This window comes from Ranitomeya variabilis, chromosome 5, assembly GCF_051348905.1.
Source record: "Ranitomeya variabilis isolate aRanVar5 chromosome 5, aRanVar5.hap1, whole genome shotgun sequence".
Taxonomy (NCBI): domain Eukaryota; kingdom Metazoa; phylum Chordata; class Amphibia; order Anura; family Dendrobatidae; genus Ranitomeya; species Ranitomeya variabilis.
Window position 1 is genome coordinate 299,355,652 of NC_135236.1, and position 16,834 is coordinate 299,372,485.

Below are 16,834 nucleotides of genomic sequence, written 5' to 3' on the forward strand. Positions count from 1 at the left end.
AACCCCTTCCCGACCCATGATGCCACGTAGGCGTCATGAAAACCTGTGCCAATCCGACCCATGACGCCTATGTGGCGTCATGGAATGATCGCGTCCCTGCAGATCGGGTGAAAGGGTTAACTTCAATTTCACCCGATCTGCAGGGACAGGGGGAGTGGTGCTTCAGCTAAAACTGCTACTTGCTAAAACATAATTTTTGAGGAAAGAACAATTATTTTTTATTTTCACGGCTCTGTGTTATAAACTTCTGTGAAGCACTTGGGGGTTGAAAGTGCTCAACACACATCTAGATAAGTTCTTTGGGGGGGCTAGTTTCCAAAATGGGGTCACTTGTGGGGTGTTTCTACTGATTAGGCACATCAGGGGCTCTGCAAATGCAACGTGACGCCCGCAGACCATTCCATGAAAGTCTGCATTTTAAATGTCACTACTTCCCTTCCGAGCCCTGACGTGCGCCCAAACAGTGGTTTACCCCCACATCTGGGGTATCATCATACTCACAACAAACTGGGCAACAAATATTGGTGTCCAATTTCTCCTGTTACCCTTGAGAAAATAAAAAATTGCTTGCTAAAACATCTTTTTTGAGGAAAGAAAAATGATTTTTTATTTTCACGGCTCTGCGTTGTAAACTGCTGTGAAGCACTTGGGGGTTGAACGTGCTCACCACACATCTAGATAAGTTCCTTGGGGGTCTAGTTTCCAAAATGGGGTCACTTGTGGGGGGTTTCTACTGTTTAGGCACATCAGGGGCTCTGCAAACGTAACATGATGCCCGCAGACCATTCTATCAAAGTCTGAATTCCAAAACGTCACTACTTCCCTTCCGAGCCCCGGCATGTGCCCAAACAGTGGTTTACCCCCACATATGGGGTATCAGCGTACTCAGGAGAAACTGGACAACAACTTTTCGGGTCAAATTTCTCCTGTTACCCTTGGAAAAATTAAAAAATTCTGGGCTAAAAAAATATTTTTGAGGAAAGAAAACACATTTATTATTTTCACATCTCTGCGTTATAAACCTCTGTGAAGCACTTGGGGGTTCAAAGTGCTCACCACACATCTAGATAAGTTCCCTTGGGGGTCTAGTTTCCAAAATGGGGTCACTTGTGGGGGAGCTCCAATGTTTAGGCACACAGGGGCTCTCCAAACGCGACATGGGGTCCGCTAAAGATTGGAGCCAATTTTTCATTCAAAAAGTCAAATGGCGCTCCTTCCCTTCCGAGCCCTGCTGTGAGCCCAAACCGTGGTTTACCCCCACATATGAGGTATCAGCGTACTCAGGACAAATTTGGCAACAACGTTCGTGGTCCAGTTTCTCCTTTTACCCTTGGGAAAATAAAAAAATTGTTGCTAAAAGATCATTTTTGTGACTAAAAAGTTAAATGTTCATTTTTTACTTCCATGTTGCTTCTGCTGCTGTGAAACACCTGAAGGGTTAATAAACTTCTTGAATGTGGTTTTGAGCACCTTGAGGGGTGAAGTTTTTAGAATGGTGTCACTTTGGGGTATTTTCAGCCATATAGAACCCTCAAACTGACTTCAAATGTGAGGTGGTCCCTAAAAAAAAATGGTTTTGTAAATTTTGTTGTAAAAATGAGAAATCACTGGTCAAATTTTAACCCTTATAACTTCCTAGCAAAGAAAAAATTTGTTTCCAAAATTGTGCTGATGTAAAGTAGACATGTGGGAAATGTTATTTATTAACTATTTTGTGTCACATAACTCTCTGGTTTAACAGAATAAAAATTCAAAATGTGAAAATTGCGAAATTTTCAAAATTTTCGCCAAATTTCCGTTTTTTATTCACAAATAAACTCAGAAATTATCGACCTAAATTTACCTCTAACATGAAGCCCAATATGTCACGAAAAAACAATCTCAGAATCGCTAGGATCCGTTGAAGCGTTCCTGAGTTATTACCTCATAAAGGGACACTGGTCAGAATTGCAAAAAACGGCCAGGTCATTAAGGCCAAAATAGGCTGGGTCATGAAGGGGTTAATAGGTCTAACCACACCCAGAACCCATCACATGAACAGACGTGGTTGTGACATCACCACAGGTCCTGACACACATATAGGTAGCTATGGTTACATCACAGCGGCAAGCCATCTATGTGACACATATCTCCCGTCGATTAGACACCCTTTAGCCACGCTACATACCTCCCCCCTCTGCCTAAAGCTGTGGGGCTTGGCACTTTCCCCCACTAGACAAGGGATTCTTGACAGGGCATCAGCATTACCATGCAGCTTTCCAGCCCTATGTTCCACATGGAAACAGAAGTCCTGCAGGGCTAAGAACCAACGGGTGACCCTAGCATTTCTACCCTTCGTTTCCCTCATCCACCTAAGTGGGGCATGGTCAGATATCAGTCTAAATTTACGTCCCAGCAGATAGTAGCGTAATGTGTCCACTGCCCATTTTATGGCCAAGCACTCCTTCTCAACGACTGAGTAGTTCTTTTCAGACGAGGACAGCTTCCTACTCAGATAGAGAACAGGATGCTCCTCCCCATGTAGTTCTTGGGAAAGGACTGCTTCTACCCCAACATCTGAGGCATCTGTCTGAAGAATAAACTTTCTTGAAGTTTGGGGCCATCAGAACGGGTTGCTTACACAAAGCCTCTTTCATTTCTTGGAAGGCTGACTCTGTTTCTTCGGACCACTTAACCATTACTGATTTTGTCCCTTTTAGCAGGTCAGTCAGAGGCGCAGCCATCGTGGCGAAGTTTGGGATGAACCTCCTGTAATATCCCACGATTCCCAGGAAGGCTTTAACTTGCTTCTTGGAAACTGGTTTTGGCCATGTTTGAATTGCCTCCACTTTACTGATTTGGGGTTTTATTTCTCCATGACCCACTATGTATCCAAGGCACTTAGCTTCTTCTTTACCCAAGGCACACTTCTTCGGGTTTATTGTAAATCCGGCCTCTCTTATAGCATCAAACACCGCTTGGACCTTTTCCAGATGACTGTCCCAGTCCGGGCTAAAGATGACGATATCATCCAGGTACGCAGCAGCGTATGCCTTATGGGGTGCAAGGATTCTATCCATAGCCCTCTGGAAGGTCGCCGGAGCTCCCTGTAGGCCAAACGGCATCCGGACATACTGGAAACATCCATCTGGTGTCGAAAACGCCGTCTTCTCCTTGGCTTCCTGTGCCATAGGGATCTGCCAATACCCCTTCGTCAAATCCAAGGTGGTTATGTACCTGGCGGGTCCAAGCCTTTCGATGAGCTCATCAACGCGGGGCATGGGATATGCGTCGAACTTGGAGACCTCATTCAACTTCCTATAGTCGTTGCAAAATCTCCACTCCCCATCAGGTTTTGGGACAAGGACAATTGGGCTCGACCAACCGCTCTGGGATTCCTCAATGACTCCAAGCTTCAACATACGCTCCACTTCCTTGGAGATTACTTCTCGACGGGCCTCAGGAATTCGATAGGGCTTCACGTTCACGTGCACATGTGACTCTGTCAGGACCTCATGCTCTATGACCTTCGTGTACCCAGGCAACTCAGAAAACAGGTCACTGTTCTTCTGGAGTAACTCCCAGCACTGCTATTTCTGGGCCTTCGATAGCGTCTCCGCTATAGTAACCCCTCCAACCTCACCTTCTGGGTTGCTTAGCAGAGATGGAGTTACTGCCGGCTCTCTATCTTGCCATGGCTTGATGAGGTTGACATGGTAGACTTGGATTGGTTTCCGTCTACCGTCTACCTGGTTGGTGAATTTTATTGTTTACCTCACCAACCTTCTCTACGACCTCATATGGCCCTTGCCATTTGGCCAAGAACTTGCTCTCCACCGTCGGAACTAACAGAAGAACTCGGTCTCCCGGTTTGAACTGCCTAACTCTTGCAGACCGGTTGTAGACCCTGGCCTGAGCTTCTTGTGCCTGGAGGAGGTGTTCTTTCACGATAGGCATCACCTTTGCAATCCTCTGCTGCATCAGGGCCACATGCTCAATGACGCTTCTGTGGGGCGTAACTTCGGCTTCCCAAGTTTCCTTAGCTATATCCAGGAGTCCTCTCGGATGTCGGCCATATAGAAGCTCAAACGGTGAGAACCCTGTGGAGGCCTGTGGAACTTCACGAATGGAAAACATCAGATATGGTAAGAGACAGTCCCAGTCTCTACTGTCTTTCTCTATAGCTTTTCTCAGCATGCTCTTCAGTGTTTTGTTAAATCTCTCAACAAGACCATCTGACTGGGGATGGTACACCGAGGTCCTCAACTGGGAGATTTTCAGGACTTTGCATAACTCCCTCATCACCTTGCTCATGAAAGGTGTCCCCTGGTCAGTCAGAATCTCCTTCGGCAGACCTGTCCGGGAAAACACATGGACCAACTCGCGGGCTATACTCTTCGAGGAAGAATTTCTCAGAGGAATTGCCTCAGGATAGCGTGTGGCATAGTCCAGGATGACTAATATATACTGATGGCCCCGGGCTGATTTAACTAAGGGACTGACCAAGTCCATGGCAATTCTCTCGAATGGCACCTCAATAATGGGCAGTGGCACAAGGGGGTTCCTGAAATGAGGAGAGGGGGCAGTTAGCTGACATGTAGGGCAAGACCTGCAATAGTTCACTATTTCCCGGTGACACCCAGGCCAATAGAACCTCTGCACAACCCGTTCCTGTGTTTTTTCCACCCCTAGGTGTCCACCCAAGATGTGCGAATGGGCCATATCTAATACCTTCCGTCTATATGGACCCGGCACTACCAACTGCTCTATCAACTCCTCCCTTACTTTCGTGACTCGGTACAACAACTCCCCATTCATCAGAAAATGGGGAAATCTTGTGTCTGCCCCCGGTTCCTGTACAACCCCATTAATAACTGTGACATTATTAAAGGCTTCCCTCAGAGTTGGGTCCCTATGTTGGGCAGTCCCAAAATTTTCACCGGTTACCTCTAACTCCAGAATGTCAGATGCAGGGGACACTTCCTCCTCATCCCCAACCAGGACACAAAAAGGAAACCTGTCTGTCTCTGGGTGTGGCGATACCTTTTTAGGGTTCATTGGTTCCCTACTCTTGCTAGGGACCTCGGAACCCTTACCCCACAAATCCCAAAACAAACAGAAATCCCGACCAATAATTATAGGGTGCAACAAGTCCCGAACAACACCGACTTCATGGGACTCAGTACCACACGCCGTTTCAATATCCACCCTGGCCATAGGGTAGTCCTTTGCATCACCATGTATGCACCGCACGCCGACCTTCTTTCCCGGGAGCAGGTGGAGAGGGAAAGTGGCTCTCACCAGGGTCACTAAGCTCCCCGAGTCTAACAGCGCTGTTACCGCTCGACCGTTCACTTTTACAGAACACGCTTGAGGCCCCTCATTGGGCGGAGAGTTCACACTGCAGGCTGGGATATGCATAGTATGAACTATGGCATCCCATGCTGCAGTCCATCTGCTCAGTGGTCTGGGAACAACGGGCAGCTATATGTCCAGGCCCGTGGCACCTCCAGCACATAATATCACCCGTAGGGACCTTGGGCACCACCTCACCCGCCCTTTGTGACCTTGGACGCCCCACCCCTTTTTGGGACTCCGCACCTTTCTGGGATCCCCAGTACGGCATGGGCTGCCTCCCGAAGGTGCCTTCCATCCCTTGGTATCTCTCGACCAGTCCGATCAGTTCGTCGGCATTCTGGGGATCACCCTGGGCAACCCAAGTCTGTATGGACCTCGGGAGGGAATGCACAAACCGATCCATCATCACCCGTTCTACCATCTGTGCAGGCGTAGATGTCTCTGGCTGCAGCCATTTCTGGACCAGGTGCAACAGGTCAAACATTTGGGAGCGAGGCGGTTTATCCCGGTGATAGGCCCAGCAGTGAATTCGCTGTGCCCTAACAGTCAATGTCACCCCCAAACGTGCGAGAATCTCGGCTTTCAATTTGTGATACTCCTTGGCATCCTGCAAGGTTAAATCATAGTACGCCTTCTGAGGTTCTCCCGTCAGGTAAGGCGCCAATATCTCTGCCCACTGCTCTGGCGGAAGTTTCTCCCTCTCAGCGACCCTCTCAAACACCGTCAGGAAGGCCTCAACATCATCCCCGGGAGTCATTTTCTGCAATGCGCGTCTTACCGTCTTCCGGACGTGGGTGTCATCAGCCAGACCTGGGGTTGGGGTGCTCGTCTTGCCCTGGATGGCGGATGCCAGAAGCTGCATCTGCTGCCGTTGCTCCTGCTGGCTCTGCCGTTGCTCCTGCTGGCTCTGTTGTATCTGCTGCATCAACAACCTGTTCGTCTCTTGCTGTACCTGCTGCCGTTGCTCCTGCTGTGATTGCAACTGGACCAAGTGTTTCAGCAGGTCCTCCATTTTCCCCGGCAATGCTTGCTGGCTTACAGCAGACTTGACCCAGGACATTCAAAAATAGACTTACGTCTCCACTGGGAACGCTGCCCGCATTCTCCACCAATTGTAGGGGTTTCACTCACTCAGGTGCGACGGCTGACACTTAGGAGGCAGGTTCCAACAAAAGTTCAAAGGTTTATTGCTCCATAAACCAATTAGCATAAACAGAAAACAAATAGCCTTTAGCTCAGGCAAAGGAAAAAAACAAGTGTCCATTCCTTCAGGCTCAGTCCTGTAGCCTTAACACCCTCTGGAGGCTAGCACCTCCACACATATCCACTGTGTTAAGCATTAGGCTTTCTTTAATAGGTCTAACCACACCCAGAACCCATCACATGAACAGACATGTGGTTGTGACATCACCACAGGTCCTGACACACATATAGGTAGCTATGGTTACATCACAGCGGCAAGCCATCTATGTGACACATATCTCCCGTCGATTAGACACCCTTTAGCCACGCTACAGTAGGCATGTAGGTGTCTGTATGTTATTTAGAAAAATCCTGCTGACAGGTTCCCTTTAAAGGGGTTTTCCCACAAATAAAATTTCATTTTAATCAATAGATCTTGGAATAATAATACTTTCCACATTTGGAGGTTGTATAAATAAAATGTTCCTGTGCTGAGATAATCTTATACATGTGCCCCTGCTGTTTCGTGTGTAATGGCCGTGTCTGACTGTGCAGGCACATGGTTTGATCATACCACAGCTCCTGGGTGGTGGAGGAGGCAAGAGTATACAGATATTATAGCAGGGATCGCAGCTGATTCTTTTTATGAGGTAAAACATTTCCCTGCCTGTTTTTAAACCATCTTTTACTTTAAAGAAATGAATTGTTTGCTGTAATGTCTGTATACTTTTATTTGTATTCGCTATGGTATGATCAGACCATGTTCTTGTAGGGTCAGACACGGCCATTACACAGTACACAGCAGGGGCACATGTATAAGATTATCTCAGCACAGGAACAGTTTATTTATACACATCCAGTTGTGGAAATTATTATTATTCCAAGATCTACTGATGAAAATGAACTTTTGTTCGTGGGAAAACCCCTTTAATGAAATCCTCAATGAAGAGAAACAGGCTGATACTTATTCACTATGCAATACCATCAAGGAGGCATCTGGATCCAAATGTATTCTGCAGCCAGGCAATAACATACAGTCAATTTTAAAACTATTTTCGGTGTAAAAAAAAAAACAAGGAGCCCTGGAAGAGATGACATGGCCTCCAGAGACCCCTGAACTCAACCTCATGGAGTCTGTGTGGGATTGCATGAAGAGCCAGAAGGATTTGCACAGGCGACATCCACAGATCTGTGATTAGTTCTCCAAGAGGTTTGGGGCACACTCGCTGCCGAGTTCCTTCAAACACTGCGTTCAAGTCTAGTGAGAAGAATTGATTGGGTTTTGAAGGCAAAGGGGGTTACGCAAATATTTGTTAATTTTCATTCAGTTTTGTTCATTCATTTTGCTTTTTGTTTGATCAAAAATGATATATTACACTTCTATTTTTGACAGCATTCTTAGGCTAGGGTCACATTGCGTTAGGGCAATCCGTTAAGCGCATAGCGCTAGTGGGTTGCGCTAACGCAATGCTTCCCTAGGGTCCGCGTTCGGTGTCCCCGCTAGCGCAGATCCCCGATCTGCACTAGCGAGGAACGGACCTCGGGCGCGCCGCGGACGCTGCAAGCAGCGTCCGAGGTCCGTCACTCAAATGACGCGACATCGCTAGCGCCCGCCCAATGTGGGCGGGCGCTAGCGACGCGCTCACCATTACAGGCTATGGCGGCGTTAACGGACTACGTTAACACCGCGTTATGCCGCGGTGTAACGTAGTCCGTTAAACGCGGTCACATAACGCAATGTGACCCTAGCCTTAGGCTGCCGTCACACTAGCAGTATTTGGTCAGTATTTTACATCAGTATTTGTAAGCCAAAACCAGGAGTGGGTGATAAATGCAGAAGTGGTGCATATGCTTCTATTATGTTTTTCCTCTAATTGTTCCACTCCTGGTTTTGGCTTACAAATACTGAGGTAAAATACTGACCAAATACTGATAGTGTGACGGCAGCCTTACTTTGCAGCATTTTATCCACACAGCCTGAAGCTTCTGCATAGTAGTGTATTATCTGTTAATGAGTAATTCGTGAACTTCTTTTTCAGTCTATGTTCTGTTTTGTCTGCAAATCTGACTGCACACAAAAAATTTGTTATGCAATGTGGTAATTTACATGAAGTTTCTTATAGGTTTTAGTGGATTCAAAACAAACTGCTATACAAACACCATCCATAGGGCACCAGTTTTTAATGTATCCTTTGCAAAGATTAAATGAAAAACTGTATTAGCAGTTTTATTTAGGTTTTTCTTTACGGTGGATGTTAAATTTGGGGGAAAAAAAGCAAAAAAAAAAAAAGAATATCAGAAAGACACACTGGGTAGCCACTTCACTCTCCCCATTCTGAAATCTCGTGGAAGTCGGAGCTGCGACTGGTCTCTTAACTTTTTCCAGATGATTTGTCCAAAGTGGGGAAAGTGAAGGGAACACTGGTTGGCCCCAGGGATCCCCAGGAGAGCCAGTGCTGACACTGCTGGACTGGTGCCGGCACCTGAGGTGTATATAGGTGTTATTTTTATTAGTGGAAACATGATGATTGAGAATGGGTTGTCCAAGTTGGGGGACAACACCTTTAGTTAAAATGTTTGAATCTGTGCTGTACATGCTTAGTCGTGAAATCCACTAATGAGTATTTCCTCAAGATATTTCTGCCTCAAAAAGCCCGATGTTGCAATTTTGCTGCATAAGTTTATTGTTAAGTTATCTCGATTATATGAATAATGATAATTGCTTCCTTACCTTTATAATATTACATTTTTTTTTCTGCAAATGAGCTTGGTCTTCACTTACAGCTCTTGCCTTTCTCTCCTCCCAGCTCCAGCCGTCTACCAGTGATGGATAGGTAGACATCTCGCGTAGGCGCCATCATTCCAGGGTCGGCACACGTGCAGTAATGTTCTGATGAAGATACAAGAGCCGGAATGCCTCCGGGAATGAAGGTGCCTGCACAAGATGTCAGTCTCTTTGACCGGTTTTCACCCCTGAGATTTTATAGGGGTGGTGCATACCCAGGAAGTCTTGTCTCTCGCTATGTCATCAGAGCGTTATTATGCATGCTCCTCCTTCAGAATGACTGTACTAGCACGAGATATCATCTGGGGTGGGCGACGCTCACAGATGAATGACCTGTCAATCACTGGCAGTAAGCCAACACCGGGAAGAGAAGATCTGAGAAGCCAGAGAGTGCAACCCTAGCCCCTGCCCCAAGCTCATTTGCAAAGCTGATTACAAGGCAAGGAGGACATGGATTTTTAATTTAAAATTGTGGAAGTAATCCTCATTACGTGCACTTTACTGTGATGGCATTACATTACTGTGAGGTCTAGAAACCTGCTGGCTGGTTCCCTTTAAAGCTATAGAGAGTACATTCCTACCGACTCAAAGCCCTTCTTTTTCTGTTTGTTTAGTTACCTGTAATAGAAATTCTCTTTGCATTGCTTGAGATTGTGTTGGGCTGTGCATTTACAATTTACCCAAACTGGACAAGCAGAGCTGCAGTGTAAAGGATGGAGAATGAATGGAATAGCAGCGCGAGTCAGACACTAGCTTTCAGTGACCGGAAACCCCATCATTACTTTCTGCAGTTCTTTGTGCAGGTGCCAGCGCTCAGGATCGGCACATGGATGTGGCCATAGAAGCGGCATTTTGAGTCTATTGGTGGTAGGGACCACTGCATCCATTATTTACTCCTCCTATCCCTGAGCAGTAGGGGTCTTGTAGTGGAGAGCGGAGATAAATAATGATCGGGGTCTTGGCTGTCTGTTAGAACACATGTCTATGGCATTTTTGGGTAATCTGCTGATCTGTAGCATGCCTTATACAATGCAGACCTTTATGATGCCGGTCACTCTCTAGAATGCAGTTAGTGTTGGTTTTGTTTTTATTCGCCATGTACTTTTTTTTTTTTAAGCTCCACTTCTACATCTGTATAATTTCCTTACGTGCTATTTGCCTGCACACTACAGTAATCTGTAACCTTTTTGCTGGGATATGTTCTTATTTGCAATGTATTTCCTTTCTCTCCCTATAGGTAAAGGAAGAAAAAGCAGCTCTTCTTTCAGTCCTTCACATGGTGATGTAAGCACAGAACAATCCACCAGCAGGAGCCATACGCCTGAGATGGCGGAGGATGCGTCTTGTGCCGTGGAGGAGGCCGCTGTCGAGATTGACAGTGATAATGAGGTGTCTCCATCAGATCCCATCTTCAGCAGGAAAAGGCCATTTTCTTCCGTAGAAAGGACAAGCCAGTATTCAAATGCACATGGGCAAGGAGAGGACGTCCGATCATCGTCCAGCGAATTCTTTGAGGAGGACGATGATGATGAAATGAGTCTCATGCTGGACTCACTGTCTGCCTCTTGTTATGGCCTGTTGGGTGTGACTGACCAGAACTATGCACCATGTGGACACATAAACCAATTCCCTGCTGAACTGCTGCAGCGTATATTCGGCTTCCTCCCAATCGTGGACCTCTATCAGAATGTCAGCTTGGTTTGTCATAAATGGAAGTCCTTGGTCCATGACCCCCTGGTTTGTACATGGCTTTTAGTGTAAAAATTCTTTTGACTTAAAGGGAACCTGACATAAAAAAAAATTGTCTATTAAATTGAACCCAGGCAATTGCATGATAATAGCAGCAGTAGTGTGTGGCACGTAACTGTTTTGTGGTTTTGTTATAGTTCTCTTTTTTAAACTTGCCCCTGTATGTGTAGAACAGTTACCCAGTGTCTTCACGGCGGTGTGGTATCCTGGCCGAGTCACCGAGAGCTCTGATGTCACCAGACTAGAGCAATCAATCAACAGGAAGGGGTGGGTTTTTTTCTCAAAGGATAACGGACTCTTCCAGGGTTCTCTAATGCCCGATGACGACGATGGGGTGTACCTACAGCAGCCACTAGTGCTGTGAGCAGTGACTGTAATTGCTCGGGACACACCGGCATGACTGAAATCCGGCTGCTTCCAGGAGAAACTCCTCATTTTCTCCCGTGTGCTGCATTTTCAGTAGTGTGGCTTGGCACCTCCGTAACCCAAACCTGCAAATTAACACTATAGCTTTGTTAGGTGTTCTATGACCAAATAAATCTTTTTGGATCGTTGGGTGAGATCTTACAGAAACCATGCAGGTTAAGCAACAGCTGTTTCACATGTATTGCCACTTCTCCCTGACTTGAACCAGTTAACCAGCCCCTTTAATACCATTGCTAAAATGATCTGTTCCATGTACAAGAGGTTTTGTGAACATGCACGCTCTTTAAAGAAAGGTAAAGTTCCGCCACAACCCATTGATGGCATGTGGCCTGAACATGATGGTGATCCTGGGCTCATGGGGCTTGTTTTGAACCAGTGCCATCAATAGGAGGCGATCAACCAAAATGATCTGAGTCCATTTTATAATCGGTACCAGTATGTCTGTTCAAGTTGCTTTTGTTAAAGTTTTGTTGACTTCTACATTTTTTTTAATGTGTATGAATCAATAGTACACGTGAGAATAAGAAACTTTTGTAATGTATTTTTTTAAATCAAATTTTTTATTAATTTTTATAAAGAGTTACACAAAGGAAAAAACAACCAAACAAACATTAGAGAAACACAGTTCTCCACCACCCCAACCTTAAGAAGCATTAATTAAACATGAGTTATTTGTACATCTTGGCTCCGCAAAACTAGCATAATTAGATGAATAAATATTTGAACATAGTAACAATAGTCAACCCAGCTATATATAACTTGCGGAAATACTAATAACTAGTGTTGAGCATTCCGATACTGCAAGTATCGGGTATCGGCCGATACTTGCTGTATCGGAATTTCCGATACCGAGATCCGATACTTTTGTGGTATCGGGTATCGGGTATCGCAACAACATTAATGTAATAATGTGTAAAAAAGAGAATTAAAATAAAAAATATCGCTATACTCACCTGTCCGACGCAGCCGGGATCTCAGCGAGGGAATCGGCAGCGTTGTTTGTTTAAATTTCGCGCTTTTACTTGGTTACGTGAAGTCCCGGCTTGTGATTGGTCAGGGCGGCCATGTTGCCGGGACGCGGACCAATCACAGCAAGCCGTGACGAAATTACGTCACGGCTTGCTGTGATTGGTCCGCGTCCCGGCAACATGGCCGCCATTAACCAATCACAAGCCGTGACGTCACGGGAGGCTGGACATGCGCGTATTTTGAAAAGCGCGCGTGTCCAGCCTCCAGTGACGTCCCGGCAACATGGCCGCCATTAACCAATCACAAGCCGGGACGTCACGGGAGGCTGGACATGCGCGTATTTTGAAAAGCGCGCGTGTCCAGCCTCCCGTGACGTCACGGCTTGTGATTGGTTAATGGCGGCCATGTTGCCGGGACGCGGACCAATCACAGCAAGCCGTGACGTAATTTCGTCACGGCTTGCTGTGATTGGTCCGCGTCCCGGCAACATGGCGCCGTGACCAATCATAAGCCGGGACGTCACTGGAGGCTGGACACGCGCGCTTTTCAAAATACGCGCATGTCCAGCCTCCCGTGACGTCACGGCTTGTGATTGGTTAATGGCGGCCATGTTGCCGGGACGCGGACCAATCACAGCAAGCCGTGACGTAATTTCGTCACGGCTTGCTGTGATTGGTCCGCGTCCCGGCAACATGGCCGCCCTGACCAATCACAAGCCGGGACCTCACGTAACCAAGTAAAAGCGCGAATTTTAAACAAACAACGCTGCCGGTTCCCTCGCTGAGGTCCCGGCTGCATCGGAGGGTGAGTATAGCGATATTTTTTATTTTAATTCTTTCTTTTACACATTAATATGGTTCCCAGGGCCTGAAGGAGAGTTTCCTCTCCTTCAGACCCTGGGAACCATCAGGAATACCGTCCGATACCTGAGTCCCATTGACTTGTATTGGTATCGGTATCGGATTGGATCCGATACTTTGCCGGTATCGGCCGATACTTTCCGATACCGATACTTTCAAGTATCGGACGGTATCGCTCAACACTACTAATAACGTTTTAATTAATTTTCAAAGAAGTTTAATTTGAGGCATCAGATAAACATATCTCAAAGCAAGCCGAGGTGAAATCTCATCAGTTCCCTAGATGTCGAACCAGAGCCATCAATCCATAGACCTCATATCTTGTCAAACTTAGAGATAGCATCTCTTTTTAGGTGTATGCCTTTTTCCAAATTTACTAGCCAGTTAACTTTATCAATAAATTCTGATATCACAGGCTGCTGATCTGCTATCAATTTTCTTGCCATATATAATATACGTGCCGTACTCATCAATAGACAGATCTTCAACATATCCCGATATACATACTAATGGTGAAAGCTCTACGTCAATTGAATAAACCCTATTAATCATTGCTACAACCCTCTCTTCCAAAAGGACACCAAGTCAGGACACTTCCACATCATAGGAAGAGAAACTTTGTAATGTAATCAGAGAGTCTGCTTGGTTCCACTCATTGGCTGACAAATTCCCCAAATTCTCAATTCATGGGTCAAATCTATCTCCAGGAGAATTCAGACCTTCCCAGTACTAAGAAGACAATCGGTGCTTATAAAATACTGTATTTTGGCACAAAAACGTCCAGAGTACATATAGGATTGGCACTTCAAATCTATAATTATACTACAATCCTGATGATGATCTACAGCAGAAACATGAAGAGATCCAAAAAGAACAAAATATATAAAAGTTATTATCATTAATAATTAAAATCCGGCCTAAGACTTGTTGTAGTTTATTCACCTGAAGTGTGTTTCTGAAATGGTTTTTGATTGTGCATATTAAAGTCATTTAGACGAGTGGTTCACTTAAAGGGAACCTGGCAAAAAACTATTAACCTGCAGATATGGGGTTTATCTGCAGGTTCGTAGCATAGTGCCCACACTTAGAGCCCCCGATGCCAGTAAGAAATGAATGCTGCCGGCAGGAATAAAGTTTGGCTCCAGTGCGGTTGGTTTCTGCATACAGAGTGGTAGCTGTAACCTCCCTCTGGGCACTGATGGACAGCCGGCTCAGCATTAGGGACGGCTGTCGGTGAAGGCCAGGGACGCGGTTACAGCTTCTTATCTCTATACTCTGAGAGATAACTGAAACCGTGGTGCCATCTCTATGACTGGAAGGCAAACGCTGCTGGCAGGAATAAAGGTAATTTCCTCCTGCCAGTAGAGAGATAAGTGCAGCTGCCATACAGGTTCAGAATGCTATTAACTTGCAGATTAACCCCATATCTGCAGGTTAATGGCATTTTTTTTTTCGCGTGACCTTTTCCCTTTAAGGGCCGGCAGAATTGTGAATACATGTGAAACAGCTGTTACCTTATCTATGTTGTCTTTGCAAAAATCTACGACCGAATAAATTCCTTTGGATAAATCAGTGGTGAGTGCCGCTGTACTTCTTCGCTAGAGATGCATGTCTGTGTGTATATAGATAGCTATCGCTTGTCAGTGGTGCAGCTGGTACCACTTTGTGTCAATGTAACCTCAAACGTCTTTGTTCTTTTCTGCTCTCGCTTTTCTTTAGATCTGCACAGCGACGTGATCAGATTGTTTGTTTTTTTGTTTTGTTTTCCCTTTATTTACGTGATTACCTCTTATAATATTTTCTTATATGCTTGTAACTTCCTGTTTATTTTTTCAGTTTATTAGATGGAAGAAATTGTATCACCGGTATCTTGCAAAAGATGCACAGGCTATAGTGGAAGTTGATGATGATCTTAAGAAGAATGGGATAACTGCAGACAACCCTCTCTGTATACTACATCTAGTAAAGTAAGTTTTATTCTCTATCTTCTTTGATCTTATTCTGCTTCCTCTCAAGGGAAACCCACCACTAACAAACCCAGCATTAGTGCAAAAGTGACCTGACTTTACATGGACCTCTAGCGAGATACGTAATGCCCACATTCATTCAGTAAAGCCAGTTACTCGGTTTTTTGCATTTTAAAGGGAATTCCCGCTATTAGAATTTCCCACCCATTTATGGGAAAAGTGATTAAATATTGGATCTAGGGAAATCCAATGGTCCCCAATTGCAGTGAGGAAGAGTGACTGTCAAGAGTGCTGTCTTCAAACCTATGATAGTTTAGCATTAAAGGTTGATTTTCAAATAGTAAGTTATACCTTATAGATGAATAATGAATAGAGGACGTTACTGATTACTGGGGACTTAACCACTGAGACCCCCAGCAATCCGGAGGACTAGGCTGTAATACTCTGAAAGCAGCCTCTGCAGAGCATTGCCATCTTTTTCTACTTTTAATGGGCCTTAATAAAACCTATACTGCTTTGGGTCATGCTAATATGGCATTGGTACTTGAGTGGTGGCTAAATAATGAAATTCTCATGTATATTCACTCACTTTTAGGGAATAATGAGCAATTTTAACTGTTGCGGTTGGGGTCCTATTCTCTTTAGTGGCACATATCGCTCATATCAGACACGCAGCATTCGCATGTCAGAAGCAGGCATCACACACATCACTCACAGATTAGATGCATGCCTAGCATATACAATGCTCACTTATCTGTAATAGTTCGTCATACACCAGGTCCCTTTCTTTCTCGACAGATGATGGCTGAATAACGCAGGCATCATCTGCCTCTAACAGACACAAGTAGAGCGAAGCTGCTCCTGTAGCTGTTTAACCTGTTAAATGTCAGAGATTGTTTGAACTGCCAAATCCCCCTCTCTCACCCTCTTTTACCCCCGCAAGACAATCGTAGGGTGCCAGTGACTTGCCATCACAACCTGGAGTCTACTGAAGATCCCTGTGCCTGTTATGATGGTTCTTCTATGAAAGCCAGCCCATGACATGACACTCATAAGAGACCATGCCATTGGACGATCACTTGTACTATACATCGCAATAACGCAGTATTGCTGTGTATAGCAAAAGTCAAGTTCAAATTTTCTAAGGGGAGCTACAAAATAGTCAAGTGATGTATCAGTGGTTTTTTATTTTTTTTATTTTTTTTTTTATGAAAAAAAAAGCAATGGCCTTTCTACCTCCCAATATTAGTAAAAGACTGATTTATCAAAATATATAATTAACTAACTCAATTGGTAAAGACCCCGTAATGCCGGGAAAAAAATCAAAACATCAGAATTTCAATTTCCTCTTCTAAGGAGGCTAATGGCCGTGTAGTCAATGGGAGGTAAGTGTTGCAGAGATGTCTGCTCCCTGTGATGCAACCCGGAGTACTTTGCAAATCCGCAATGGAATCCGCAACGTGTGCACATACCCTATGGGTGAGGGAAAGACGGTAGGTGGAGTTACCCCAAGGGGGAGGAGAGGTAGATCCACCCAGTTTTCTTCCAGCCCACAGTGG

At 45.3% G+C, this 16,834-nt stretch overlaps 1 protein-coding gene across 3 annotated transcripts in view; it reads left to right on the forward strand.

Moving 5' to 3' along the window:
• The window catches only part of FBH1 (F-box DNA helicase 1), a 131,843-nt gene that overhangs the window by 17,658 nt on the left and 97,351 nt on the right, over positions 1-16,834 (forward strand). For all 3 annotated transcript variants that reach the window (XM_077264472.1, XM_077264473.1, XM_077264474.1), the window contains 2 exons: positions 10,542-11,041; positions 15,145-15,275. In XM_077264472.1, coding sequence (XP_077120587.1) covers positions 10,542-11,041; positions 15,145-15,275 — 631 coding nt within the window. The remainder of the gene's footprint in view (positions 1-10,541; positions 11,042-15,144; positions 15,276-16,834) is intronic.